Source organism: Fistularia commersonii, chromosome 7 (assembly GCF_037954325.1).
Source record: "Fistularia commersonii isolate RoL2024-O1a breed Wild chromosome 7, RoL_Fcom_v1.0, whole genome shotgun sequence".
Taxonomy (NCBI): domain Eukaryota; kingdom Metazoa; phylum Chordata; class Actinopteri; order Syngnathiformes; family Fistulariidae; genus Fistularia; species Fistularia commersonii.
The window spans coordinates 3,771,026-3,797,526 of record NC_141290.1 but is presented as its reverse complement, the minus strand read 5'-3'; the positions used below and the strand labels follow the sequence as shown (position 1 = coordinate 3,797,526).

The 26,501-nt window shown below is 38.3% G+C and overlaps 2 protein-coding genes and 1 non-coding gene across 3 annotated transcripts; 1 reads left to right on the top strand and 2 right to left on the bottom strand.

Moving 5' to 3' along the window:
- Positions 1–359: 359 nt before the first annotated feature.
- Positions 360–4,330, bottom strand: rpl27a (ribosomal protein L27a). Its single transcript, XM_086149214.1, has 5 exons — positions 4,249–4,330; positions 3,565–3,628; positions 3,408–3,483; positions 1,546–1,720; positions 360–531 (listed from the first exon to the last, which is right to left on the bottom strand). Exons 1-5 carry the CDS (start codon positions 4,249–4,251, stop codon positions 403–405), a joined length of 447 nt encoding a protein of 148 aa, XP_086005340.1. The 5' UTR covers positions 4,252–4,330; the 3' UTR covers positions 360–402.
- LOC147232389 (small nucleolar RNA SNORA3/SNORA45 family) lies at positions 2,290–2,419 on the bottom strand. Its single transcript, XR_015106440.1, has one exon. It is a non-coding gene; the product is annotated as a small nucleolar RNA SNORA3/SNORA45 family (small nucleolar RNA).
- A 5,499-nt stretch (positions 4,331–9,829) lies between the features above and the next one.
- LOC147232387 (transcription intermediary factor 1-alpha-like) lies at positions 9,830–15,813 on the top strand. Its single transcript, XM_086148918.1, has 7 exons — positions 9,830–9,882; positions 10,770–10,908; positions 11,452–11,963; positions 12,923–12,987; positions 13,059–13,189; positions 14,358–14,510; positions 15,610–15,813. Exons 1-7 carry the CDS (start codon positions 9,830–9,832, stop codon positions 15,811–15,813), a joined length of 1,257 nt encoding a protein of 418 aa, XP_086005044.1.
- The last annotated feature ends 10,688 nt before the right edge of the window (positions 15,814–26,501 follow it).

Here is a 26,501-nt window from a genome sequence, read left to right as displayed (position 1 = left end):
ATTTCTGTAGAGCATTACAAGTACTGGCTTGGGAAAAATACTTTTAACCTCCGCAATCCAGAGGTTTACAAGCAGGACATTGTGTGATCACTTTTTTATCTTATTTTAGTCTCAAACTAGCCTCAACAACCAGCCAATGATATAGATGTGATGATCTACAGCAGCTTGGACTTTGCTGCCATAGTGTCATACAGTACTGTTAAAGTCTATCATATCATGATTCATAAAACCTGTGGTATGAGATTTGTTGTTTGTATTCTATCCCGGAACATTCGGGCAGCGATGAAGACCAAACTTGAAATGCACCCCCTTCGATGTCACAAAGGCTGGCCAAAATCAGGCACGACAAAAAGGTTTGCTTCCTTTTATACATTTATTTTTGCAAAAACACTGACAGAAGAGTTATGCCATCAGCACGCAGGCACCGCCCACCGCCTTGATCTTCTCCTCCGCCCGTCGGCTGAAGAACTTGGCCTTGACGATCACGGGCTGCTTGGGCAGTTTGCCTTTGCCCAGGACTTTGTAGTAGCCCTGCAGTGGGGGTAAATAATGGACACTGTCACTGTTGACGCCTCGACATCAAACCACCACCAGATCACAAATGTTCCAACATCTTGTGACATTTTGTTGAAAAGAAATGCACCACCTGCAAACTGCAGGGAAACTGAGCAGGCACAAATGACAGATAACATGACTTTTATTTTTCTAAACGTATCCCATCTGTGGCGTCAGACCCAGGGCTCGAGGGAAATGATGGCCATTCAACCCCATTAACATCTGTTATGTCCTGATTTTTATCACTGCGTAATGACAGTCCCATATTACAATGAAATTATTGAACTGTTATCATAGTTATAATAAAAAAAAATCTTAACCAAAGATCATAGAGCAAATTTAAATCTGCTATACCCACTGCATGGAAATGTATACTTCAGATGTTTGTTCTGTCTTGGGAGAATTAAAACAAATTACGTTGCCAAATTAATATTCACCCATGTAGAATAAACGTCTACCGTCATCAATTCTGAATCAAATTAGTCCACCAGCTAAAGATAATCAAGCTTAACATTTTATGCCAATTTTTTTCCCTCAACCAAATCAAATGAAGTACAACCAGCCCATAATCTTTGTCTGCTCAGTTTTTTTGCAACTCTTAGTAGAGTAGATGCTGAAACCTCTGGGTAAGACCAAAAGGTGGTAGGGGAAGTAATCAGTCTTGAAACACTAACATGTTCAGATTACTCACAGGCTCATCATAACCTGTTGCATTTAATGTAATCATGACTCTGACAAACTGATTCTTCAACTCATATTTCTGGTGTTTGAGCAAACAGATATAATGTTTCTTCCATTTCTGGAAAGGACACCAACATACAGCCAGACATTTTTACGCACGAATGACGATGGATGATTTTAAAAGACGTTGAGTCTTACGAGGAAAAAAAGCACACATTTCCCATCTGGACTGTTAAAAGATCATTGTTAAATTGTTCAACCCACTCCGTCCCACTTTTCAAAGCAATGACGGGAGCGAGGAAAACTTACAGCGCGCACGGCATCGATGATGGGTGCGGGTCCCTCGGGCTTCTTGCCATAGTTAACCCGGGTCTGCTCGCTCACCAGAGTCCACAGCTTGTCCAGGTTGATGGTGGGGCAGTGGGTCATGTTCCTCTTCAAGTGATAATGTCTCATACCCACCTTGCCAAAGTACCCTGGGTGGCTGGGGGCACACAGGAGGAGCAGATGTCAATGTCAGCGGAATTAGCTCAGCAGGTAGTGATGATTTGTTCCAACTCCAAACAGATTTCTGGAATAATCTATTTTCAATCTTAAATAGTGGATTCCTAGTGTTTGTTGTTTCTTGATTTTACTGAATAGGTTTGAGTTGGCAGAGAAACCATTGGGTGACAAAGTTCATTTCAAATATAAGCCAAAAGGCAAAGATTTGCAATTTCCCATTCTTTGAGACTTAAGGTTGGGTTCCTCTCTCGTCCACGGGACTGATAAAGGATTATCACCCTAAGGGGTCGAAAGGCTTTCAGAACACAGAATGAAGCATCAACCCCTTAAACATTAAAAACTGGGGGCAAAATCCTACACTGTGGTGACATTAGCTACAGGGACCATCTGCACCACAGACAATTTTAATGTCACATCAAAATAACACATAAAAAATCCCCATTAAACTTTTAAGACCGAGTTCCTTTCACTGCACACAGCATCCACCCTTTAGACAAAGAATAGGGTAGGATAAACAACTCGAACCAGATACCACAGTTGGGCAAACATATATGTAACTGTCCATGTGGCTGACCGGTCTAGAGGAGAACCGGTCGGTGAATAGGACCAGTCTTTGTTCTAAGAGAACTCTAGCACACCAAGACAACAGTTCATGTCAAGATGAGACTCTAGTCTCTTGAAAAGCCAATGAATCTAAAATGAGCAGCGACACTTAACACAGCCAAATAAGTTGCTCCTCCCGAAATACCGGACAAAACAAACGATGAATTTTATAATTTCCAGTTTAACCTCAAAAAGTGAAATTAGGGTTCTTTCTTCAGGAGTGCAGATTTATAGCATCGCTCACCCATATTGAGTCGATATTACCAGCCCATCTTTACACCTGGCGGACCAAGCACGACAGATTTATGGGGATTTGGTGTAGCAGACAGAGGGAACATCAACGGACAAGGAATCAGAAGGGTCATCCAGAGACAGTCAGGGGCAGTTTGATGAATTGAAAAATGACCAGCCTTCACCCAGTCCCTGGATTTAGTTTAGCGGTGAAGTGCAGCATATCGTGCAAGTTAAATTTTGCAATACATTGTAGGATTAGTAAGCTTAGCAAGAGCATGAAATGGAAAAACTCCCAATTTCCTATGCGGCATCTTTGTCGGATCTTCAAGGTAAATAAACTTGAAGCAGGTTTGAGTATTTAAATTCCCCTTAATAATTTTTTACATATTTATCATATGTAAAGTGTCAATTTGTCTTGGAAACAAAAACAGCAGGTCTGGAACAAGCTAATAGCATTTTAATTGATTCAAATGGGGAGACTTAATTTGATATGCAAGCAAATTGACCCATGGTGGACCATATGCAGGGGGTTCATGGCTCATCGTAAAGCCAGGGGAGCAGTTAGGGGTTCGGTGTCAAAGACGATAGCTCAACCTCCAGCGCCACGCTGCCCCTACAATGCATCGGCTTGTCCAGAGGACAAAAAACTAATGCACAATAAGGGCATACCATATGCATGTCAGGAGCAGTTTTAGTTCTGCAGCCACAACAGCAATGGCTCACAAGAGACAGCACATTAGAAATTATGCTGACTAATCATAGAATCCATAGGTTTAAGGTGGAAACCTTTTAATATAATTAACTTTTACAGGACATTAAGCAGAACTTACTATTTGTCGAAGTTGATTCTGTGGTGATGCATTCCACCGGCATTACCACGACCTCCGGGGTGCTTTCTGTGCTTGCCTGCGGGGTGGACGAGTTCCCATGAGTGTCAGACAAAATAATAACTTTATTAATTATGGCGCAAACAAGATATATACTTACCAACGCGACCATGTCCGTGGCTGACATGTCCTCGAAGCTTCCTAGTCTTGGAGCTCTTGGTGGGCTGTACGGACGGGAAAGTAGCGTTAGCATAACGGCTTTAGCATGAACTGCGGGTGTAGCTCATGGGAGGTAGCTCACGAATTTAACCTCCCGAATAAACGCCACGTTAAGTGGAAAGCACGATACAAGCGCACGTACTTGTTTGTTTCAAGTGTCTTTGGGAAAAATTGAAAACAGAAACCAGTTCGCGGCTTCACAGCAATTTCACGTTAGCACCTACCATTGCGGCTAGCTAACGTCAAGCAGAAGCTAACGCCGGCAATTAGAGAGACGAATACCAAGTATTTTGTGGGCATTTTTGGCCATTTTTACCACACCTCTTACTAGATGGTGTGTAAGGCGGCAATATTCTAATTACGCGGCTAAAACGCGTGAATTTGACCAGGAAAGCAATGCCGTTTCCTGAGTTCTTCCCAGGGCCGAGTTGACACGGGATGGTAGCGAATCCCTGGGAAATTAGACTATTATCTCTGAATTTATTCAAACTAATATCAGTTTCGTGACCCGGAGTGATAATTGCATTGTAAACTATTATCAGGCGATATTTATAGGTGAAAACGAGCAAGGATGGCCATAGATTTCACATAATTCCGAGCCAAAGGAATACATGACTGTACCTACCATCTTGAAGGCTAGTTGAAAGAGGAACGGGATTTGGAAATCACGCGTTTTTGTGTGAGATTTGCCTCCAGGTGCTCAGGAAATCACAGCGACACCTAGTGGCGACATTGAGAAATTGCAGAAACTGGCAATTGGGAAACTGGATGACAAAAACTACACGTGAAATTTTAAGAATTACGGATCGTACAAAATAAACATGATTCAATTACAGATTATGTTACACTGCTTGGTTTAATTTTATTTAATTCTATTTTATTTGTGGACCTGAAACAGCACAAAACTCACAGATAGAATTTAAGCCTGAGAGAGAGCTTATGCCAACAGCCAGCTCTTTACAGTGATAGTGATTGTTTTGAGCAGATTTAAAATGACTTTTCTCATACAAAATATGTGTCGTCTTCAATCAGGTTTTTTTGATCATTCTAATTGATGAATATTGCTAAAATAATGAAAATGTTGCATTACGTTTGGAAGTTGTTGTTTGTTGGATGACACACATTGTGTTAGCCAAAAGGAAAGGAGAGGGAGTCAAACAAATATCTTGCTATTATTGACACGATAACCGATTAATTACACAATATGTGTAATAAAACATTCAGGGCAATTTTATTCATGGACAATTAAAGACAGAGTTTGAATTGCAAGTTTGGAGAATTAGAAAGAACTTGTAAATGATGTCCAAATGTGTGTTGTCCACTTGAATAAAGAGAAACACTTAAATGTGAAATTATCTTTGATGTTTGATAAAAAAAGTGAACGGCAGAGTATTTTATAATTGTATTCATTGTAGACGTCACGGTATAAAATCATATCGATCAAATCTAATTTGATTTTCAAATTGGTATTATGTATTTAAATGAATATTGTGGTTGCTCCCCTTAAGCTTTCATAATTTCCGAGTCATTTCTTTCTAATTTATTTGGAGAAGTTTTCTTTTTTTTCTTCAAGTAATTAGCAAAGTCAAATATGTTATTACAAACCTTTTTTCATCATTACTTGTAATTTTTCAAATATTTCTCAGACATTTATTTCTTATTAACGATTTGTGTTGTTGGTTAAACGAAGCTGTCCAATTCCATTGCCGTGTGTAACAATAGTGAAACATCAAAATGCAATTTCAGATACAACCATTGGAAGGGGGTCATCGAACCGACCGAGCCTCGGCAAACGATTTCTCGGACGCTAAGTTAGACCATATTTCTCCACGAGTCTGCACAATTCAGCAGACCTCAGAGAGAGTCTTTAAATAATTCAGCATCAACACTGCGCTCCATTTGAAAAGGGTAAGGCTTTAGGACAGGCGAAGGCATCGTGACTTGCTCTGAGATGTGCGTCAACCTGATCCACTCGCTCGCAGGAGGACGTTCATCGCGGCTGAGGCTGGTTTTGCTCTCCGCCAATCAAATCCCGCCTTTCACCCCCCTTTTGAGACCAACTGGACTTTCTGCAGCAACGCCACTCCACCTCCCCCCCCCCCCACCTCACTTGCCGTCTACCCGCAGGAACACACACCTGCCTCTTCGGCGCCGTTACCCTGTTTTCTAGCGGCTTACACTCACAATCAGGTAGGGATTCACTCTCAGGCATCTCGTGTTGTTTTTTATTGCTAAGCGTCGACTAGACTTTTTCAGATTCAGTTTCAGGAACACTTGGATTTGTCCCTGCGGGGCGACCGAAAGGTAGCATAAACATACGAGGAACCACGCATCTATTGCAAATAACCATCTGCATAATAAACTGTACATCTATACGATGAGCCGTACATTTGTAAATATAACAATACACAAAGGAGTGTGCTGGCGCAGGCTTTTTTGGGGGGTGTTGGTTGTTGAGGTGGACTATATATGTATACTGAGTTTATGTATTTGTCTGGTGGGAGTAACACCCAACTACAGATCGGTTAAACATCCCCTAAAATGTGAATTTAATCACTTCTTTTGTCTTCTCACTGTTTGTTTTGATGCCTTCCCGAAAAGTCGGTACCAGTAGCACACAGGAGAGTTGAAACCGGCGGCGTTTTCTGTGCTTTGTCTCCTTTGTTTTGCACCCGAGAGGCTTGGAGTCCCATGGAGATGGCAGAGCCTCCTCCCGGACGCCATGGCAACTTTCCTCAAAAGGGCGAACCGCCTCTGTGGCCTCGGGTACCCCGGGGGTTGAATGAGGCCCGGGAGGGCGCCAACGCGGTAGCACGCGGAGGTGGTGTTGGGAGGCGCGGGGCTAACGGCAGCAGCCCTCCTGGTATCGTAAACGACATGAAGATGCGACTTTGCGTCACAGATGGGGGCCTCAAGGCGACTCCCAGGGGCGGCTCAAAAGGGAAGCTCTTTTTCACATTAATGCTAGTTAAAATGAGCAACCTACAGGTAGCGGAGCTGTAGCTATAGCACGTTAGCTTAGTAAACTGTAGTTTACGGTCAGAGGTCGCGGGAGGTGGAGAGGGTATCTTCATACTGTTGACAGACATGTTTTTGTTTTACGTGCAGTGAGGTTCATAGCTTGTGAGGCACTGACGTTTACTGTAGCTTGCTATCGCTAATTCTATTTTTCTGTAGCCAAGTAGTAAGAAGGATCCCTGTGATCACCAGCGCCCCCCTACCATGAGGCACCGTTACTGCGTGCCTCACTTAATGTCTCTTTGGAGTAGTTTCATGATCGCTCAGCACAAGAAACACTTCCCAGTTGTTGACGAAAAACATTATACACATCAGCTAAACTATGGAAATTTAGTTCCTATGATAAAAGTGTTTGGAAATTTTAATAGTGACATACAGAGACAGCAATACGGTCTCAGTGCATAGCATGGCACTACAGTTAGCATAAACATTTTGCAATCCATAGTAGGCTCAGCTGGTTGCTGTGTTACCACGTGCCTCTTCATATTTGAACAGTAAATGTGCACCTTTTTTCAGCAATTTTGAAAAAAAAAAAAACAACTAAAAATCATAACGTTAAGAGGAAAATAACTTTATTGTACAAATCACTGAATAAATATAACCATTTAATTTAGTTTTTCATTTTACATTTTTTTCTTTCCATGATGACAGGTGAGGCCCGGCGTCCCCTGCCTCTACTGACTGCCTGTCACTGATGTAACTAGTGTAACTAGTGTAACTAGTCTAATTGTATATTTTGACCTTGTGTGTGAAGGAGTGAACGGTTGCATGTTTCTACAAGTGGCTCTGTGATTTATCCAGGTTGAACCTTTTGTCCAATGACAGCTGGGATAGGAAGGTGGTATAGATGAGTGAATGAATACAACCTCAGCTTACAAGTATACCGTAACTTCCTGACTATTGAGCGCACCTCAATATAAGCCGCATCGGCTAGCCGATCGCTATCTCGGGCTTCCTCCTGCGCACTAAAATCGTCAAAGTCGTCTTCCTCGGTGTCGGAGTTGAACGACTTAGAATATCCCGTTCATTTCATGGGACCGATGTGACGAGGATAAATGTTTTAGCGGCGTGAAGCTTGTCCCCCCCCCCCAAAATATCTTTATATTAGCTGCATCGTTGTTTCAGTGAAAAAAGTCGTGGCTTATCGTCCGGATATTACGGTCATTCGTTTTTTTGACCACGTTCGCGAACCGAAATGTTTCCCAATGGAATCAATATGAACCCAATGATCCATTGTCAAGCACCAAGCACTCTTTGAAACTTTTTTATGGGTTAATATGTGGGAAAAATACAGAGAGGAATCAAAGAAAACCTTAATTATTACTGTTTTTGATGTTTTTTCTCTTCTTGCCAGCAGTTTTATTCAGCGTTTCCTCCACTAAATCAGCAAAAGTAAAGCCTTCTCGCATATGAGACCCTCGCTAACGCTTTCTCCAGCTAGCTGTCTTTCATTCATCCAAACTAACAACTTTATTCGTGTTCCAAGACTTGAAACCTTTGCTTCAGGAACACAGTCGACCCTTTAACCACATCACCCGTCTTTAGCGAATTGTTGTCGAAAGGAGCCTCTCAGAAGAATTTAACCAGACCCGGATGACTGAGAACCTCCACAGACATGTTTTTAGCGTATCTTTGTTCTTCAGGATCATACAGGTGGTTGACTTAGCTGTGCCGTTGTGCTTGGCGTGATCTGTAACACCAGTACCGCTCTCACGTTTAGCTATTATTTCCTTCTTCTGTAAATCTTCTTCTCAACACCACTAGCACTAGCACTTTAAACTTTTTTGGAAGCCATAATGAGGGTTAGCTTACACAACGATGAACCATGTAAAGAACGCGGAGTTGCACCAGGGCTGCCGCTACGGTACGACGCCACAACAAGGAATACCCATGAGTTTGTTTGTGTTTTTAGTAAACGAAGGCTTGTTGTCAGCACGATTCAAAATTTGATCGAAAACTCTGTTCATCGGACAATTTGTTGGTAATTAGAGGCGTTTGCAAGCTGAGGCTCTACTGCAGAGGTGTCAAACTCTGGCCCGCGGGCCACTTTTGGCCCACAGTGTAATTATTTTTGGCCCGCAAAGCCATTACAAAAATCACGGCAGGACCCATAAACGTCTTCTCCTAAGTTGCCAGTTATTATAGCAACCTTATGCTAATACTGGTAATGTACTACCCTTCCAAAAAATAGCAAAAAGAAAGGCAGATGATCAGAGTAGATCAGTGTGTAGCAAACTGACCTATAATTAATGTTTTCTTGATGCATTATTATTATTATTATTATTGTTATTATTACATTATAACGATAATAATAGTAATAATAATAATAATTATAGATATAATATAATAATAATAATAATAATAATAATAATAATAATAATACTATTACTAATAATAATAATAATAATAATTATTATTATTAATTATAATAATAATTATTATTATTATTGTTATTGTTATCATTTCATTTTTATGTTTGTTTATTATCAGCCTGTGGTAAAAGGATAAAATTTAATTCAGAGGGTTGCAAATAAAAAGAAGCACAGGATTTTTATGTCATTTTTATTTAAATAATAAATGCCATTGCTGTGTTTTTTAATTCGAATTTCAATTTTAATATTATGTTATATATTGCCTAGTATTAAGCTTTGCTTGTTCCGTTTGCAGTTTTTAAGCACAGCTTGTTTGGGTGAAAAGGGTCACTGTTCTATCTGGAGGAAGATTTTTTTCAATAAATATCAACGTCGGCCCGCAACTTTTTCCTAGTTTTGAATCTTGGCCCAAAACTTTGGTGCATTTAAGTTTGACACCCCTGCTTTACTGTATTAGACTTATCCTTTATAGACTCTTGTTGCTTATGTAAATGCAACTTAACCTTGAATCATGGTCTAAAAATGTTTAATTTATGTCATTAATGGTGATTGAACAGGGTTGTTGGCGATTTGACTTGTTTGGGGAGGAAAGTTACCTATATTTAACGTCCCACAGCTCGGCGGCATGAGGGTCCGCAAGGAGGACAGGGGTCGGGACCAACTCCCGTCCTCCGAAAGACGAGGCCATCCCGAACAGAGTGTTGCCGCTTTACTCAGGAGATTAAGGTAATTAAGTCCTGGGGTCTGGATTACCCCGAGATGAACATTAAATATTTATCATTTTCTTCATTAATAGTGTGATTATTACGAAACGGCATGAACGCCAAACTCCAGACGAATTCCATAAATCCCGAGGAGGGTCGCTTCTGGTAACATCATAAGTAACCACGGCAACGTAAATCATCACAACTTCACACAAACCCTTATCGTTGTTTATAAAGAGGAGCGGGATGATTTGCAGCCATATTTTGTGTAACCATAGCAACAAGAATAGAAAAAAAAATTTATTCTCATGATTTCCATTTGGAACGAACGAGAAGTAGAATTTAAAATGATCCAATCGAATCCAGCGGCAGGTAGAAGGTACAGAAGCTTTCTATGCCTGGTTATTATCTTACATATCACTACATCCATACATCTTCTCCTTAATCTTCCTCAACACCTCCTGCCTGGCAGATCCGAATTCAGCATACCATGATAGTACAACTTAAAACCTGCATCTAAGGTTCCACCTGGTGCCTGGACACATAGTACCTCCATCCTCCTTCTCTGTGTCATGCCAACCAACTCTCAAGCTTTTCCTGTTTTCGTCGCAATATTCAGAGTCCCAGACTTCTCTCTCTTCTTCTGAATCCGCCGTCCTCCTCTCCTCCTTCGACCCACAGTCGCCCAATTTCCACTGGTACCCTGTAGACTATCGGCACCAATGGAGGTTAAGGTGATCCTGAGCTTCAACTGATCCGGTATCAAGAGTTGTATGCTCGATTCGCGTATTTGATTTTGGCACAAGATTTACGCTGCACGTCATCCCCGACCAGTGAATGAAAGAATGAATAGTATCTCCACATAAGGTGTGGATGAGAGAGGGATTTGTTGTATGTCTCTATATGTGTCTTGCGGTCGACCACTCAAGGCTGAGTCCTGCCTCTCGCCCAATGACAATTAGGATGTGCCCATGGCCATCCAGTGCAGGATAAGCGGTATAGTGAATGGATGAACGATTGTTATTACTGATGGTTTTGTCATATTTTCCCAGGATTCATCCGGAGGCTCAGAGGATTCTGGGTAATTCCAGCGTCGCCGTGGTGACTTTGGAACAGCTGAACTTCCAGCCACCGCAGCCGAATGTGGAAAGTGGCGGACGCGACAAGGCGTCCGGTTTGGATCATCAGCAGGTAGAGAAGAGAAGGCGGTGGCGACAAACATGAGACCCTCGAAATGTTAAGAGTAATTTCCACCCAAACATTTACTGAAGGAGGTACCAAAAAAAATAAAAATAGTCGGCCAAACACGGACAAAGAATGCACAAGGTGGCGGATTGGTGCAAACTCAACCTTGATAAGATTTGAAAAAAAACTGTGAAAAAAATAAAGGATATTATGAAATACAAAATTTCAATAAAAATACTTAAACAAAATAGATGAATATATTTATTTTTTCATTATTAATATGATATTTTTTTATCATTCATTTTCCCTTTTACCCTTTTTATTGGTTTCTACTAAATCTTTATACATGTTAGTACTGTGCCGGGTAGACACCTGAAATAAAAAGTGTTATTATTTTAAGAAAAGTATATATTTAATAAATACATTTTATTTAAGGCACCTGATATTATTATTTATTATAATTTTTATTATTAAAAATGATGAATATTTTACTTCTTTGTGGAGTCTCAGGGTCCAATCAGGTTTCTTTAACCCCCCCCCAACACACAGAATGGACTGGACAGTTCAGAATGGACTGGAAGGGTCAGAGAGGAGATCTCAGAGGAGCCTCCCTCAGAACCCACATCCTGGACAGAACCTCAGGGTCCTGATGTCGCCCCGGAGCCGGACACGGGCTCGGACTGCGTCCCCGCCATCAACCCCGACCCCCCGCTCATCCTCTTGGACGTCGGGTGCGACGAATGGGACACGGACGGAAAAACCGACGACGGGGAGTTCTACTTGGACCCCGACCGGGAGCTGAGCCTGGTCATCGAGCTGGACCCGGACTCGGAGACGGCCCGGGCTCGGACGCTGCGGCGGAGCGACGGGACGGCGTCGGGGTGCGACGCGCCACCTTTGACCCGGGAGGCGAAGACCGAGGACGCCGTGGCGACGGCGGAGATGGAGAACGAGGATTTCTGTGCCGTGTGTCTGAACGGAGGGGAGCTGCTGTGCTGCGACCACTGCCCTAAAGTCTACCATCTGGACTGCCACGTCCCGGTGCTCACATCCTACCCTGCGTGAGTCCACACACACACACACACTCTTATTAGCCCGGTTAGCATCTATCTCTGCCGCTTAGGTTCTTAAAAGGTGCAAATAAATGAGCAAAACTTGTACGGATAATTCTCGCAGCGGAATAAAATTACAAGTAACGGTTGTATGTCGACGTGAAATGTTGCGAGGCGAGACGCCGAATGCGTGCTATGTGCGGGAGATGCGGAGGATGATGCTACGGTCGGTGAGCCAATCAGATTCCAGGGTACAGAATACTGTGCTCTGGTTGGTCGCAGCCATAACCCATAAATTAATTAAAATAATAAATATATAAAAATAAAGTTATAGTTCAAGTTAAAATTGCACTGCGGATTAAATATGCAGATATTTAAGTCGGATTTTTAATAATAAAGTATTGAATAATAATAAGAAGAATAAAGTAAATTAAATACATAATTGTATACTTAAAGATGTATATAGGATTAAAGATACCGATGTTAAATCCGTGATACATCTGATTTTGGAAAAAAAATCAAGTAGATCGAAAAATAATTGAAATAATAAATAAATAGAAATATTTACTGCATAAAAATACATTAATTCCGCAAAACACGCAGAATTGTGAACAATCTGCATCATAATATTGGGTAAAAATGGTAAAAATCTGCGATAAAGTGAAAAGATAAAAGGTGACACTGTATATCTATAAGACGTGTGAATGAGTGAACAGCTGTATGTCTAAATAAGGTATGAATGAATAAGTGAATATTTATTTTTCTCCATAATTTGCTATTTGATGGATCCAGGGTGAACCCGCCTCTCGCCCAATCACAGCTGGGATAGCCTCCGTCCCTCGCCACCCTGCGTGCAGGACAAGCAGTGTAGCTAATGAATATAAAATACTGAATCTAAGAATGTATTTTCCCAAGAACGACAAACCCAAGCTGCACATTTATCGATCTTACTGACTCCCCCCCCACAGAGGTGACTGGGTCTGCACGCTCTGCAGCGACGACCGTGGCGGCGGCGGCGGCGGCGGCGGGGAGGGCAAGGCCGCTGCGTCCTCCCTGAGCGACCGGGACCACAGGGTGACCTCCTCTTCCGTTCCCCCCCATCAGACATAGAGTTTGACAGTGAAGGTGTGATCGTGTGTGTGTGTGTGTTTCCCTCTCAGAGATGCGAGAAGCTGACGTTGATGCTGTACTGTAACCTGCTCAGCGCCCCGTTCCACGAGCCCGTCAGCCCGCTGGTCAGTACCGCTCATCTAACACCTCATCATCATCATCATCAACAAAATAGAAGTTAAATGTCGGATTTTTAATGTATTTGTCCGATTTTATCCGTTAACAAAGTCATAAACTTCAGCACGGTTGGAGTCTGGGTTCCCTGCCACGATCTCCGGTTGATTCCAAATAAATATATATAAATAAACATACATATATACATACATTTCTCTCTCTCTATTTACAGTATATACATATAAATGCACATACACACATATATACACATATAAAAACACACACACATGCATATACATATATACAGGACTGTCTCGGAAAATTAGAATATTGTGATAAAGTTCTTTATCTTCTGTAATGCAAATACAAAAACAAAAATGTCATACAGTCTGGATTCATTACAAATCAACTGATAATGCAAGCCTTTTATTATTTTAATATTGCTGATTATGGCTTACATCTTAAGAAAACTCAAAAGTCCTATCTCAAAATATTAGAATATCATGAAAAAGTAATATTTGTTTAATTGCATTACAGAGGATTAAGAACTTTATCACAATATTCAAACACCTACACACACACACACACACATATATATAATATACATATATATATATATTCGTACATGCATACATACATATATATTCCGACGTATACATAATGTTAAAAATTTTGCACAGGGAAGCAGATGGAGTTGTTTACATTCACCCCTTAATATTTGTTTGTGTTGTTTTGTTACGTGGCCCCGTCATACTTTTTAACTTTTTAACATTATTTCAAATTTATTTACACACACACAGGAGATCATTGACTTACTTTGGAAAAAAATATACATATATTTATAGATATGTGAGTGTGTGTATATATATATATGTATATCAATGATTAGAAATATATAAAAATATATAAATATTTGTATAATTAAAAATTATACTTTTTTTTTTTTTTTCTCGCCCCATTTTCCATAAAAACCAGGAAACCTCAGAGCGAGTAAAAGGTCATTTTATTGTAATCTACCCAATTTAAATCCAGATTATTGCTATTTTTTCATGTAAAAGTTTGATCATTGATGAAATCAAAATACCCGCGGTCACCATAACAACCTAGATGACACATAAAATCCTCCACAAGGCATTCAGAGCGTCACCATGACAACCACCGTCTGCTAACATCCCGCAGGCGCGAAACTACTACCAGGTGATCAGGAGGCCCGTCGACCTTTCGTTGATCCGCGGGAAGCTGGAGCGAAGCGCCGCGCCGCGCTACGCCAGCGCCCAGGAGTTCGTGGACGACGTCCTGTTGATGTTCAAGAACTGCGCCACCTTTAACTACGTGAGTTCGCCATCACGCCGTCGGAATGCGAGGGCAGAGGGGGGGGGGGGATCGGTGTAATTGGATTACTCCGGCGCTCCGGGAATCACTTCCACATGTAGAACACGGAGACATGGTGGGAAGTTGGGACCGGTTTTCCCACTGGTGACGTGTTTAGATTTGTTTATTGTCAATTTCTACGCACGTACTGGACGCGCAAGATGTTTCTCACTATCTCACGGTGACGTGAAATTAATAAAAGAGCGCAAATTAGCACATTTAGATAGAAAATCATGGGAACACATGAGCAAACTGTGCACGTTGTGGATGAATTTAACGATAAAGCGAAGCGCTAGTTTATTTTTAGCTACACATAGTAGCATGTAAATACACTTCATTAATCCAGATTATTTCTTCACATTCTCTGTTATTAAGTATTATTTTTTAATATATTACTTGTTATTTATAAAGTACATTTTTCTTATTTAAAACATGTAACAAAGCCACAGTGCTGGAATGGATTAATACCGTTTTAATTTAATTTTAATAGGGAATTTAATTTGGACACAGGAGCAAAATGGTGTTACATGTGATTTTGGATCATAAATGTTTTAAAAAAAAAAATCAAATATTTATTATATCTTTTCCTGATCTTTTTTAAATTCACCATCTTAATTAATCATCCTTATTTTTTCATGATTTCTTTTTTTTTCTCTGATTTGTAAGAATAAGAATAAGAATATCAACAACTTTATTTATCCCGAAGTCATTGTTGTGCCAGAGTTTCAAGTAAAACATAACAATAATAAATAATAGTAGGAAATTGTATAAACAGTATAAATAAAAAAAGGGGGGAGAATAAGAAATACACATAAAACTATAAAGTGTCTCAGTAACAAGTCTAAGTAAGTCTAAGTAACAATTTTATGAGCGATATCTTGACGATTCGCTCGGTGTATTTGTAGTTACTCGTCGACGAATAGTTACTCTATTTACCTCATTACTTCACAAAGTGTGTGTGTGTGTGTGTGTGTGTGTGTGTGTGTGTGTGTGTGTGACATCATTTGCAAAGCGTACTTAAATTATTATTGCCTCCATCCTCCCCGTCCCCCTCCTGCAGCCGGACTCGGAGGTGGCCCAGGCCGGTCAGAACCTGGAGGGATTCTTCCTAAGCCAGCTGAGGGAGGTGTTCCCCGACCGGACCTTTCCGTCGGCCAGCCGGGACAAAACGGACCGGGCTCGCCTGCGGTGGCTCCACAGGGGCCGCGGGGAACACCAGCGCAGGAGGAGATTCCTCTTTAAGGGGAAGAAGTATTACACTTAAGTTTTTTTTTTCTCACCTGAAGCAGATTTCTCAATTTTTTTTTTTTTGGTATCATCCTTTTAAATAGATTATTTTGGTGAATTTTCTGATATTGAGGTCCTCTCTTGCTGACTTTGTGCTTGACAATGATGACAGGCAGGAAAAAAAAAAAAACTATAACATCTACATAATTACATTTTTTTTTTTAAATGATTATTGTAACTGTTTCCTTGGTTTCCAAAAATATATATTTTCATGACTTTTTTTTTCTTTTTTATCTCACATGTAATATCTATCTTCATTTAATCACCCAGGAGTTGTCTTTTTTAAAAAAATCTAACCTTTGCATCGAAATTCAAAATAATCAAGATAAAGTCTAATGTAATTCTCAGAATAGCCACTAGGGGGCGCACCTGTGATTTGTCATTTTTGTACACTTGTTTTTTTAAAAACATTCTTAAAGATCATTTACCTGCCATATACAGAATCTGTGATGAATCCTTATAATGTCAATAAGTGTCAATAAATAATTGAGGATATGGCATTAAATTTGAAAAAATGCAGGATTCAGAGCCCCAAATAATATAGATTTATAATAATAACATCAATGATACAAAACAGGAAAATAAACTATTAAAAATGAGGGAAATGTTTTTTCCATTTTTTTTAAATAAAACTGTTGTAAAACTCATTCTGTACACAAAAATCTAACAATCTTATAGAAAAAAAAAAACAAAAAAAAACTAAAATTAACATGTGCTGCTTTTCTTTCTCCCTTTTGCATAAATTTCCACATTTAGCCATGATTTCCAGCATGCGAGATGTTTTAAGGACAGGCCACAAGACAGGACGAGTGCTGGGCATCTCACACACACACACACACACACACACACGGGGGGGAATCCACCGCCATGAAATTTAATCTTCCTGAGGGGGGGAGCAACTGCAAGAACTCGTCCGGACTTTGTAAACCCGTGAAGAGTTTCCGCTGGACGGCAAAAAAAAAAAAAAAAAAAGAAAATCTGATAAAACCCACTTGGACCCAGCTGTAAACTGTTCTTTGTTTGATCTGTGTGTGTGTGTGTGTGTGTGTGTGTGTGTGTGTGTGTGTGAGGGATGAGAAGGGGGCCTCTAGGAGCCAGCATGTTGAGATAAAATAGGGAGTAAATTGACTGTGAGATTTTATCAAAGAGGAGTTATTTTTAATTTTGTTTTTAAATTCCCGGCTTCACGTTGCTCGGCCCGGGACGGTGGAGTCACGTGCACATCAGACACGTTTGTCTTCATTTTGGAGCACGAACACCACCCTTCCATCTGCATGATTCCATTTGATGTAGCTGAGACACACACACACACACACACACACACACAAACGGGCAGCCGTTTTTCAAAAAACACTCAAGTTGTGGAGCCTGGAGCGAAAGATGCTTCTGATTCGGACAAACCGGCTAATATCATTATTACTATTAGTATCAGACATATTCATTCATTCATATTTTCATTCACACGTCCAAAAAATATTCAACCACTCACTCATTAACATGCAATATACATAAACAACTATTCACCCTCTCAGTCACTCATGATGATCATAAAACCATTCACTCATTCATTCACACTTCATAAACAACCATTCATTCATGCATCATTAACAAACAACCATTCATTCATTCACACATTATATAAATATACAACCATTCGCTCATTCATGTGTTATATAGGGACATATCATTCACCCATTCATTCACATATCACACAGACAATTCACTCTGTCGTTCGAACTCCAGAGACAAATAACCATTCATTCATCCATTCATTCATTCACACGCTCTATAAATATACAACCATTCATTCATGTGTAATATAAGGACACATCATTCACCCTCTCATTCATTTGTGCATCATATAGACATACACTCATTCAGTCATTCATTCACATATCAGACAAACAATTCACACTTAATAGACAAGCAACCATTCACGCATTAATTCATTCTACAAATATGCAAACATTCACCCTCTCATGAATAGAATATTGACATACACCCATTCACTCACTCATACGTCATGTAAGGACTTGCATTCACCCTCTCATGTGTTTGCGAAATATATGACATACAGCTATTCACCCTCTCATTCACACATGATAGCGAGACGCAACCATTCACTCATTCATTTACGTATAAGGACTTACATTCACGCTCTCATTCATTCATGTATCATAAACAACCATTTATGTACAATTATGTAAATATACAACCGTTCACTCATTCATTCATGTGTAATATAAGGACACATCATTCACCCTCTCATTCATTCATGCATCATAGAGACATACAACCGTTCACATATTCATTCACATATCAGACAAACAATTCACTGTCATTCACACTTAAAAGACAAACAACCATTCATTTGCTCATTAATTCATTCAACAAATATGCAAACATTCACCCTCTCATTCACATATTGACATCCACCCATTCACATGTCATGTAAGGAATTGCATTCACCCTCTCATGTGTTTGCACAATATATAACATACAACTATTCACCCTCTCATTCACACATGATAGAGACACAACCATTCACTCATTCACACATCATAAAAAAATTACTCATTTATTTATATGTCACAACTAGTCAGTCATTACATTACATGTAAGGAGTTATATTCACCCTCTCATTCATTCATGTATCATAAACAAACAACCATTCATTCATTCGCTCACACATTATATAAATACACAACCATCCACTCATTCATTCATGTGAAATATAAGGACACATCATTCATCCACTCATTCATTCATGCATCATAGACATGCAACCATTCATTCATTCACTCATTTATTCTATAAATATACAACTATTCACCCTCTCATTCACACATCATAAAAAATAACTCATTCATTCATGTATTATAAACAAACAACCATTCATTCATTCACTCACTCATTCATGCATCATAGATACATACAACCATTCATTCATTCACTCATCTATTCTATAAATATACAACTATTCACCCTCTCATTCACACATCATAAAAAATAACTCATTCATTCATGTATCATAAACAAACAACCATTCATTCATTCATTCATTCACTCACTCATTCATGCATCATTGAGACATACAACCATTCATTCATTCACTCATCTATTCTATAAATATATAACTATTCACCCTCTCATTCACACATCATAAAAAAACTCATTCATTCACTTATTATAAACAAACAATCATTCATTCATTCATTCATTCACTCACTCATTCATGCATCATAGAGACATACAACCATTCATTCATTCATTCACTCATCTATTCTATAAATATATAACTATTCACCCTCTCATTCACACATCATAAAAAATAACTCATTCATTCATGTATTATAAACAAACAATCATTCATTCATTCACTTACTCATTCATGCATCATAGATACATACAACCATTCATTCATTCATTCACTCATCTATTCTATAAATATACAACTATTCACCCTCTCATTCACACATCATAAAAATAACTCATTCATTCATGTATTATAAACAAACAACCATTCATTCATTCACTCACTCATTCATGCGTCATAGAGACATACAACCATTCATTCATTCATTCATCTATTCTATAAATATACAACTATTCACCCTCTCATTCACACATCATAAAAATAACTCATTCATTCATATATTATAAACAAACAACCATTCATTCATTCATTCACTCATTCATTCATTCACACATTAAATAGACGTAGAGATATTTAACTATTCAGTTACTTATTCACGAGCCATATATTCAAGTTTTCAAGTTTAATCATCTTCAAATGTTTAATCCTAAAAGCTGCCGGTCGGACATCACAGAAACGGTCATCTGGCGTTTAAAAATGTCGACAATTGAATCGAATTCTATAAAAAAAACACGATCTGCCATGAAGACTCAGCGTTTCGGTCCATCTACTTTTTCAGTTGAAGAAAGTTGTTTTTTTTTGTGTGTTGGGTCAACGCCGTTTTATCGGCGTGAAAAATGTCGACACCTCCGCCGTGGAATCTTTGCCTGCGATGACCAAATTTGGGAAAGAAAGCGAAAGGAGGAGGAAAGAGGCCGCTTGACGGCTACGCGAAGGGCGTAGCCGACGTCACCGGCTTGTCGCCCGGGCAACCGTCGGCTCGGTAACGCGTTCAAGATGTCGTCGGGGGGGGGGGGGGGGGGGGGGGGGGGTACGAGCAATGTGACGCTAAAATCTAAATCGAATGAGTGACAGACGCCACCTGTGGAGGGAGAGCGGCTTCACAATGAAAACCATCTTTCCCATAAATCCCGTCATTTCCTGGCGCCGAATCAGACTTCTTTTATTTATATTGGTTTCTTGAAAAAAAAAAAAAGATAAACTGGCCCGAGAGAGATTTTTTTTTTTTCTTCCCTCCCGCATTTTCGCTGGATCCTTTACCTGGAAATGTTTGGCGTTCGTTTTGACTTCAACCTTCAGACGTGACATGTTTTGATTTGTTCTATTAGAATTTTGACTTCATCTTTAGGCCTTTTTGTGCAGCAGATCCAGAGAATAAATTGGAAGTTTGACATTTACACTGCGACTATTAAAGCAAATCAAATCTGTTGTTTCCAAATTAGGAGTTTTTTCTTTTTTCTTGGCGAAGCTATACATAAATTACAGTGCATAATTTATTATATTCGGCCCAAAATAAATAATAATAGATAAACTGTTGGGTTGATCGCAGGGAGACAGACAACCATTCATTCATTTTAACTGTTTTTTTAACCACTTTTCAATGTTGCTTTCATTATTTTCATTGTTTCTTTTAAAAGTATTTTTTGTATACATCTGTGCATTGTCCTTGAGTGTCAAGTAAGGTGCCTCAAATAAATTATTATTATTATTATTACTATTATTATTATTGTTATTATTATTATTATTGATCACCCTCCCATTCACATGCCATTTAGAGACATACAACCATTCATTAATTTTTATTTTATTTATTTTTTCACCACATTGTCATCTTTTATTGTTATTTTCATTATTTCTTTTAAAACTTTTTGTATATGTCTGTGCCTTGAGTGCCAAGTAAGGTGCCTCAAATAACTAATTATTATTATTATTATTGCTCATTCTCGCATTCACCTGCCATCTAGAGACATACAACCATTCATTCTTTCATTTTTTTTAACACTTTGTCACTTTTCATTGTTATTTTCATTGTTTCTTTTAAAACTTTTCTGTGCTTCGAGTGTCGAGTAAGGCACCTCAATTAAATTATTATTATTATTATTATATAATTTCATATATATATATTCAATAATATTTATGATTGTGATATATACTATACATGATATTCTATCATTAAAAATCTGTATCCGGATTAAAAATCTGGATTGTTGTTGAACTTGGCGGATTTTTGTTCTGGTGATGAACGATGGACTTCTGTAACGTAAAACTTTTAAATCATCAAGAACAGTTTTTAAATATATGCAACCTGTCCAACTCAACTCAACCTGTCCCACAATCTCAGAATAAACGACAAGCTCCCAGACAAATATTATGTCATGTTGATGCACTTTATGTGTGTGTGTGTGTGTGTGTGTGTGTGTGTGTGTGTGTGTACATGCCGTTGTCCCATGTGAAAAGGCTGACCTTCATCTCCAAAGTGGAAGGAAAAATTAGCGGCTACCGACCAAGAGGTCATTCTTTTAAATCCTTTCTTTATTTTATTTCATTCATTTATTTATGATTGTTTTTAAGGAATCGGAATCGGAAGACAGGAAGTTGCTGCTTAGATAGAGGCAAACAAAATGATTAATGACAACATTTTTGGTGGGATCGTTCCTTTGGATTATTTCAAAGTTAAAAGAAGTTATTTCAAAGTTAGAAGAACACTTATTAGTGTTCTTCTAACACTAATAAGAAATAAAAATTCCAAAAAAAAGAAAAAATTATCTAGAGATCAGGCTCATGTCATTTTTTTTCTTTATTCCTGATTGAAAGTTTTTGAAACTAATTTTGTTGGCCTTTTAATTAATTTTATTTATTTATCTATTTATTTATTTTTATTTTTTATTTTTTATTTTATACATATATTTTTGTTTTATACAATTCCGTCCGGGTTGAATTTTATGTTCAAAATTTTGAAGGGATTATTCCTGACTTCCAGGTTATTCTGCGGCGTCGCGGATCTGACCTTTCCATTTTTTTTTTTTTTTCTTTTCTTAAAAATTCTGGGATTCATGCCCAGGGGCCTCATGCTTTACTAATCCCTGCCTGATCATCTGGTAATTTGCGCGGTGGACGTCCGTGAGAGCTCACCAGCAACCGTACATGGCTAATCCGGCTCGGAGAGCGTCCACACGGGAGCTCGGATGGACGGAGCGAGGGTCCGGATAGGAGGGACTCAAATTTGGATGCTCCACAGAAGGATCTGAAAGCTGGAGGACCAAATCTGTATGATGTGTGAACCAGTGAATGAACGTTTGTATCCATATCAGGGGCCGGCAAACTACGGCTCGCGGGCCAAATCCGGCCCGTTGGTCTTTTCAATCCGGCCCGCCAAAGATCGGTACAGAAGTCATACTTCTTCTTCTTCTTCTTTCGGCTTTTCCCTTCAGGAGTCGCCACAGCGAGTCAACTTTCTCCATCTAACCCTATTCTCTGTATCTTCCTCTCTCACTCCAACTACCTTCATATCCTCTCTCACTACGTCCATAAATCTTCTCTTTGGTCTTCCTCCAGACCTCTTGCCTGGCAGCTCCAATTCCAGCATCCGTCTACCAATATATTCTCTATCCCTCCTCTGTACATGACCCGACCATCTCAGTCTGGCTTCTCTGACCTTCTCAACAAAACATCTAACATGTGCTATTTCTCTGATAGACTCATTCCTGATCCTATCCATCCTGGTCACTCCCAAAGAGAACCTCAACATCTTCATCTCTGCAACCTCTAGTTCTGCCTGCTGTCTTTTGGTCATTGGAACAGTTTTCAATCTTCCGCTTTTCTCTGTCATTTTTTTTTTCCGATCATTATGAAAAGTTATTCAGTTTTCTTTAATTCTTTACATTTTAATCTGCTTGACCTTTGTCTGCTATCCAGCTCACTCTTTGACTAGAACTTAATTTTATTTTTTCGGCTTCTTCTTATTTCTTTTTCAAACCAAGTCCTTTCCGAGTTTAAAGTCACATTTTTCATCAAAACATTTTGATTCTCCCGTCCCTTTCAGATCCTTCACCCCCCTTCTTTCCTTTCAGATTTTCACATTCAACGATTCCTTGTTTTTTTGACAGTTTCCAGCCGAACAACACATTTAAAAGATACTAATTTTACATTTCCTTTTAATGTTTGACGACACATCGGACGGACGACGCTGAACTTCCTCGGAGGGGAAAAAAAAAAAAAAGAAGAAAACTCTCTGGTAGCAATTACTTCGGCCTCACGCGAGCTGATTTTCGGGGTTTACTCCGTATGTAAACAGGGGCGAACGCTAAGCGGCACCCTTTCGTAAACACTTCCAACGCGTTCCGATTCAAACGTCGCAGCCGGTTTCGTCACGCGGTATCTACGGGTTTCGGCCATAATTTGGAGAAAATTGAACAGGTCGGTGTTTACGTTCACGTCAGGGGCTGGAGAGGGAAAACGAAGGGGTCGTCCGATCCGGAGCGGAACCGCAACGTGTCTCCTGGGTATCGTTTGGAAAATCAGGACGGATTTCAAAATCCAAATTTAACCCTTTTTGCGTCCATTTTAACTCTTGGCAATCCATCACGCGGCCTCGTCTAGAGACATAAACATACTTCATTTCCCGTCCTCGGTTGAGGACGAATGGTGCCAATTAAAAAGAAAACCTTTTTTTTTCCCCCAATTTTTTTTGTTTGACTTTCTTTTATTTTTGTCCAGTTTTCATGTATTTTTTACAAAACCGGGGGTCGGCAACCCGCGGCTATTTTATCCTGACACCGCGACTCCGAAAAATAAATTCTAATTATTTAATTGAGGTGTATTTTATTTCTGTTAATTTCTTTTTTTAAAGAATACTCTGATCTTGAAATATTAAAATATTTTTGTTTGACTTTCATTTATTTTTTGTCCAGTTTTCATGTATTTTTTACGAAACCAGGGGTCGGCAACCCGCAGCTCTTTTATCCTTACACCGCGACTCCGAAAAATAAATTCTAATTATTTAATTAAGGAGTATTTTATTTGTGTTAGTTCCTTTTTTTAAAGATTATTCTGATCTTGAAATATATAAAATATAATATATTTATTATTTTTCGACATCACGCTCGCGGAAGCCGGTATACCCGCCAAAACGCTGTCAATTTATTGAGACTTTCAACCCCAGGTAAGCTAAATATGAAGAAATATCCAGATATGTATGTGAGCAGATATTTTCCATTTATGAAAATATTTTGCAAAAAATATTTATCTCTTATTGTTTATTTACATAGTGCTTTTTTTCCCCGATTAATTTTTAAAATTCAGGTCAAAGCTCAGCTATACGCTTTGAAAGCTCAAAATGTTCAAAAGGTGTTCATTACATAAATAAAATTTAATTTTCTTTAATTTCTTTAATTTTACTTTGTGAATTTCTTAAGCAACACACTATCGTTGTTTATACAAAGTGTAAAGGTAAGAAAAAGCAACATTTCCCAGTGTTTTTTAATGTTTTCTGATTTGTATTCAAGTCGCTTCTCACTTACGTTCTAATTTCATTCATAACATTTCCTTGTTTTGTGACGTAATCTTTTTTTAAAATTTTCATTCATTCATTTATTCTTTGTTATTCTTTGTTCACTCAATGACATTTATATAGAGATAAACAAACATTCACCTTCTCATTCACGTCAGAGACATACGACTATTCACTCATTTATATAAAGATATACAAACATTCATCCTCTCATTCACTTGTCCTAAAAAGAAAAAAAACATTCACCCTGTCGTCTACACGTTATTAATAAAAATTAATTCAGTCATTCACATTTCTTGTAGAAATTACAACCATTCACTCATTCACATTTACAGAGATAAACAAACACTCACCCTCTCATTCAAACATCATATATACAGGCCTGTCTCAGAAAATAAGTTCTTTATCTTCTGTCATGAAATTACAAAAACAAAAATGTCCTATATTCTAGATTCATTGCAAATCAACTGAAATATTGCAAGCATTTAATTACTTTAATATTGCTGATTACGGCTTACATCTTAAGAAAAGTCAAACATCCTATCTCAAAATATTAGAATATCATGAAAAAATAATTTTTGTTTTTTTAATTGCTTTACAGAAGATAAAGAAATTCATTACAATATTCTAATTTTCTGAGACCGTCCTGCACACACTCATTATTTCACGTGTCATATGGACATACGACCATTCATTGACATTTATTTAAATTTAAAATTACAAACATTCCTTTTTTTGACATTTATATAGAGGAATACAAACATTCACCCTCTTGTTCACTTGTCATTAAAAAAAATGACACGCGAGTCAAAAATACATAGAGCTTGATTATATACAGAAAAATACAAAAATATATGCAGATTGTCAATTCCTCACAAAGACGTTTCTCACATTCCCAAGTTGACATGAAAATAACAAAATAATAATAATTTATTTTATTCTTTCAATTTTTTTACGGAGATTTTTAAAAACAAAATTGAATGAAAACAGAAAAAACATTCATTTTCACTATATATATATTTTTTTTAATTGGAATTTGATATATTATTTCGATTTTTTGTGACTTTTTAGATAACTTTTATTACTTTTTTTTATTTTTATCATGGATAGATGGATATATAGATAGATAACTTTATTTATATACAGGACAAATCAAGTTGTCACAGCAGCCATGTACGTCATCAAAAAGCAATTAGTCAGAAAAATATAAAAAACATGAAATAAATATAAAAATATAAAAAAAAAAGAAAAATATAAAAAAAAAAAAAAAAAAAAAAAAAAAAAAAAAAAGAAAAATATAAAAATAAAATAAGAAAAATTTGAATTTGTTTTCCAGGATATCTAGTTGATGTGTTTGTGTTAGCTTTCAACCACCGACTGAAATGTTTTTTTTTTTTTTCTTCATAGGGAATATTTTTTTTTTAATTTCTGTCAATTTTTTAGGGGGTTATTTGAGTCCCCTGGGACGTTTGCCCGGGTTTGGGGCCACATGCTTTCCTTCAAATAAAGCTGGGAATGATACGAGACGGTCCAGTGGGACCGAAAAATGTGTTTCCAGTGTAAAGGATCCTGAGCCGGCGGGCGGATGGCGGTGAAATCCAAACCACAGACGGATGATTTATTGGCGGCGTGTCGCTCGGCGTGTGGTGTGTGCAGTCGGAGGAGATGGAGCGCTCCTCCCGGCGCATTCGTTTATTTATTCAATCTTACGCTCCATTTTCAAGGTACTTTTCTGTGGGTTTTCTCACCTGTTAAGCTGTTTTCAGTTTGATTAATTTTTTTGCTCAAAATTTTTTTTCTTTAGGTGTAGGCTACGATTTATAATGCTTTCTATATATATACATATATATATATATATATATATATATATATATATGGAGAGAGAGAGAGAGAGAGAGAAACAAAACAAAAAAATCATTTCAAAATAAAAAAAAATTGAAATGAAAAAATATTTTCAATTTATTTTATTTTTTGTAGGATTATTGTACATATGCCATTT

Bases quoted from the DNA above. Each gene is read 5' to 3' on its own strand.
- rpl27a (XM_086149214.1), bottom strand. The intron at 1,721-3,407 runs GTAAGTTCTGCT...GTGTGCCCCCAG, and splicing joins AGAATCAACTTCGACAAATA to CCACCCAGGGTACTTTGGCA. The intron at 532-1,545 runs GTAAGTTTTCCT...CCCCCACTGCAG, and splicing joins TCATCGATGCCGTGCGCGCT to GGCTACTACAAAGTCCTGGG.
- LOC147232387 (XM_086148918.1), top strand. From the start codon at position 9,830: ATGAACGCCAAACTCCAGACGAATTCCATAAATCCCGAGGAGGGTCGC. The intron at 9,883-10,769 runs GTAACATCATAA...ATATTTTCCCAG, and splicing joins CCCGAGGAGGGTCGCTTCTG to GATTCATCCGGAGGCTCAGA. The intron at 13,190-14,357 runs GTCAGTACCGCT...AACATCCCGCAG, and splicing joins ACGAGCCCGTCAGCCCGCTG to GCGCGAAACTACTACCAGGT.